Consider the following 3,774-nt stretch of genomic DNA (forward strand, 5'->3'; position numbering starts at 1 on the left):
TGAGATGTGAATCAGCATTGCATTCGGAGGTAGAAGCACTGCGATGGGCGATGGAGAATATGCTTCAACACTCGCCATGCCAGAGCTTTGGAACAGATTGCAAGGAGCTGATAGCAATGATAAAGGAACACCAAGAGTGGCCAAGTTTCGCAACAGAATTGGAGAAGATAGAAACGCTGCAGATTTGCTTCCCGGACTTCAAAATCATCCATGTGCCACGAGTGCTCAACCAGTTTTCTGATTTTTTGACTAAAACTGCTAGTACCTTTCGTAGAGAGTTACTTTTCATTGGTTGTTCTATTCCGGTCTGGTTACCTAAACCATCTCAAGCTTGAGTAATAGAATAGCCGTTCGATGTCAAAAAAAAAATAAAAAAAAATAAAAAAAAATAAAAAAAAATAAAGAGACCACTTGCCTAAGCGGGCTTCCACCGGTATTTTGGTTTTAATAGAACATATATATATATATATATATATATATATATATATTAATTTAATAAAATAACATATTTTATATACAATTTCATATCCACGAAATTGCACACAGGTTAATTATTAATTGCACCGGACACTTGAACAGACCAGTGAAGCTAAACCAGTGAACCGGAATTGCAATTGAGACCGAAACCGAGAGGAAACAATGGGTCATAGAAATTGCCATCAACGTTTAGCGGCAACTGGTCTACGCGTTTGAACCAGCTCACTGGTAACTTCCCTTCGAAATCATAATCTCCAAAAATGACATCAGCCATTCCTTGCCCTTCGGTTCCAGGGAACCAAGCAGCGACCAAGGCCTCAGTTTTTTCAAGAACAGGCATCTCAAGAACCATAGGCCGTCCTGTGAACAAGATCACCAGAGTCGGGATTTTCTCTGCAACCGCAGTTACAATGTTGTTACCATTTAAAGGTATCGTGAGCTCAGCGTTATCGCCTCTCATCTCTGCGTAGGGAGGTTCCCCCAATGCAACAATAGCGTAGGAGAAGTCTTCACACGAGGCTAATGTTTCCTTTGATGGAGTTTTCTCGTAGATTACTTCGGTTTTATCTCCAACTGCAGCTTTTATGGCATCCAAAAGCGTTGTGCCTACATTTCAAAACAAAACCATATATACAATAAGTATTTGTATCATATCCTTACCGTATGGCATTGTAATCTGCTTTACTTACCAATAGTGATTTTCCCGCTTTGACCGGACTTTGTCTTTGTCCATCCGCCACACTGGTTACCAAGATTGTCTGCGTGCGTTCCAACCACTAGAATCCTCTTGGCTGTACGATCTAGCGGCAAGAATGGTTTATCATCATTTTTGCCGTTCTTTAATAGAACTAAAGACTTTCTAACTGCTTCCCGTGCAACTTCTCTATGTTCCTGCAAATGTGGAAACAGAGTAAATCATGCTCCCATTATCATAGATTAGAATAATTGCAGCACTCAAGAGTTAGAGCTCACCTTGCAACCAACAGTAGGCAACAAAGATCTGTCTGTGAGAGGATATTCAAAGAGACCAGCTACAAACTTCACTTTGAGTATTCTTTCAACAGCATCATTGATTCGAGCCATTGGTACTTCCCCTGACTCAACCAGATCAGTGAGGTCTTCTATGAACTGTTGGTACTTGAAAGGTACCATCACCTGCAATAACATTGATTAAAAATCTTTGAATCTTTTCAGAAATCCCGAGCCAGATGAAAATTCATTCAGTACCATGTCGATTCCAGCATTAATCCCGAGCTTGACACAGTTACGGTTGTCTGAACCTTGTGGCTCGCTAATCGTCTCCAAACCATCGCAGTCTGAAACTAAAAATCCCTGGTAACAGAAAAATAAACATATTAAATCAAACGAGCTCAATGCATACACCTCTATCTTATTTACCTTTATTTTCATATTCAATCAACCTTGAAACCGAGTTTCTGTTTGAGAACTTCCGTTAAGAGGTAATAATCAGAATGAAGTCTACTTCCATTCCAACTAGAAAAGGAGGCCATAACGGTACATACTCCCTGAGAAATACAATTCACATAGGGTGCAACATGTATTCTTTCCAAGTCTTCGTACGATGCAATGGTGTTCCCTTCGCTTAGACCCTTATCGGTGCCACCATCTCCAACAAAATGTTTTGCACATGCGATAAGATTGTTTCTATCACCAAAGTAAAAAAAAAAAAATTCAATAAGAAATGACAATAAGCCTGTTATATTGTGTAGTAGCATTATATGTGTATACACCTTCCGGCAAGAAAAGGGTAACCGTTAGGGTGTTCTTCGGGTGGCTCGCCTTGTAAGCCCGAGATAAACGAACTCATCTCAGAGACTATTTTGGCAGCTTCACCATAACTCTCGTAGCATCGTCCCCACCTCGGATCTCCCAGAACCTGTGAGTAAACAACGTTTCATTCAATATTTATAAATCAGTATTCTAATATTGTAAAAAGAAAATCTGTAAGGAACTCACGGCCACGCAGGGAGCAAACGTCCAGTGAATGCCACTTGCCCTTACTTCAAGTGCCGTTACAGCTCCAATTCTTTTGACCAAATCTGCGTCTCTATCGAGTTACCAGACAACAACACAAGTGTTATTACATTAAGAACAACCAAATACACTTGTGTAAGCTTAACCCTAGCCCTATAGAAAAGCTACTTTTTGGGTCGATTCTACTTTCAGATTAATATACAAATGTGTCACTCTCTCTGTCTTTGTATCACTCCCCTCGTTGGCAAAAATTAACCTTAGCTCAGAGTAGAAGAGAATAATAAAAATAAGTTGAACCTGGTGGCACCGAGGCTAATGTTGTGGGGGAAAATGGTGGCACCGTAGACGTTGTTGTTGCCGTGGACGGCGTCTGTGCCGTAGATTATAGGGATTCCCAAACGCGACGCTAAAGCAGAACGCTGAAAACCGTCTATCATATCAGCCCAGTCCGACGATTTTGCATCCTCGAACGGCCAACTCCCAGCGCCGCTCTGTACACTTCCTGTAGAACCAAAGTCTTAAAGGTTATCACTAATGGCTTAATGCAGGATGATTTTCAAAAGTTTTAGTTTATGTTATATTATATTGAAAGGTTTGTGACTTGTGTATACCGATGAAGTAATCTGTAAGGACATCATGAGAAGCCACTGAGCGTTCGATCTGAGTCACCTGGCCGATCTTCTCCTGCAGAGTCATGCGAGAGAGAAGGTCTTGCACACGCGCCTCCACCGGCGCGTCTGGGTTCTTATAGACACATGACGAGTCTGTCGTCTCTGCCATGTTTTTCTTCGTTTTTTCCTCAAAAGTCCAGCCCAGCCACTTCCCTTTTATCTTTCACTGAAAGACTTTCAGCACTACAGTCTTAAGTCTAATGGTTAATTAATTTATTTACCCCTCCAATAATATGTACCTTCGGCACTACAGTCTAAGTATAATGACTTCTCAATTGTTAGAAAGAGAGAATTATTGAGAGTTTATTTATAGAGAATGAAGAACATGAAGAACATAGAGAGAGAAAGTAGATCTCAAGATGCAAGAGAGAGAAGGAGAGAATAGTTTCCTTGATTTAATTGTGAATCTGGGTACAAGTATTTAAAGACAAGTGACCTCAGTACACAATATAATAAAATATCTTCTTCTCTCTTCTTCCTCTTTTCAATAAAATCGAGCTTATAAAACTCTTATAAAGCCTTATAAAACCTTATAAAGCCTTATAAAAGCTTTATAAAATCTTATAAGTCTGGCAGCTTAATTTTCAAGTCTGGCAGCTTACTTCTGCTTCATGTCAACACTCCCCCTCAA

General features: G+C 40.1%; 1 protein-coding gene across 1 annotated transcript; it reads right to left on the bottom strand.

Annotated features, from left to right (window-relative positions):
* Positions 1–537: 537 nt before the first annotated feature.
* Positions 538–3,282, bottom strand: LOC106332248 (beta-glucosidase BoGH3B-like). Its single transcript, XM_013770725.1, has 9 exons — positions 3,084–3,282; positions 2,770–2,974; positions 2,455–2,545; positions 2,229–2,374; positions 1,899–2,142; positions 1,705–1,809; positions 1,450–1,632; positions 1,167–1,368; positions 538–1,083 (listed from the first exon to the last, which is right to left on the bottom strand). The coding sequence occupies exons 1-9, from the start codon at positions 3,250–3,252 to the stop codon at positions 590–592; spliced, it is 1,839 nt and encodes a 612-aa protein (XP_013626179.1). The 5' UTR covers positions 3,253–3,282; the 3' UTR covers positions 538–589.
* Between the last annotated feature and the right edge of the window lie 492 nt (positions 3,283–3,774).

The sequence above is a fragment of the Brassica oleracea genome, chromosome C3, assembly GCF_000695525.1.
Source record: "Brassica oleracea var. oleracea cultivar TO1000 chromosome C3, BOL, whole genome shotgun sequence".
Classification (NCBI taxonomy): Eukaryota; Viridiplantae; Streptophyta; class Magnoliopsida; order Brassicales; family Brassicaceae; genus Brassica; species Brassica oleracea.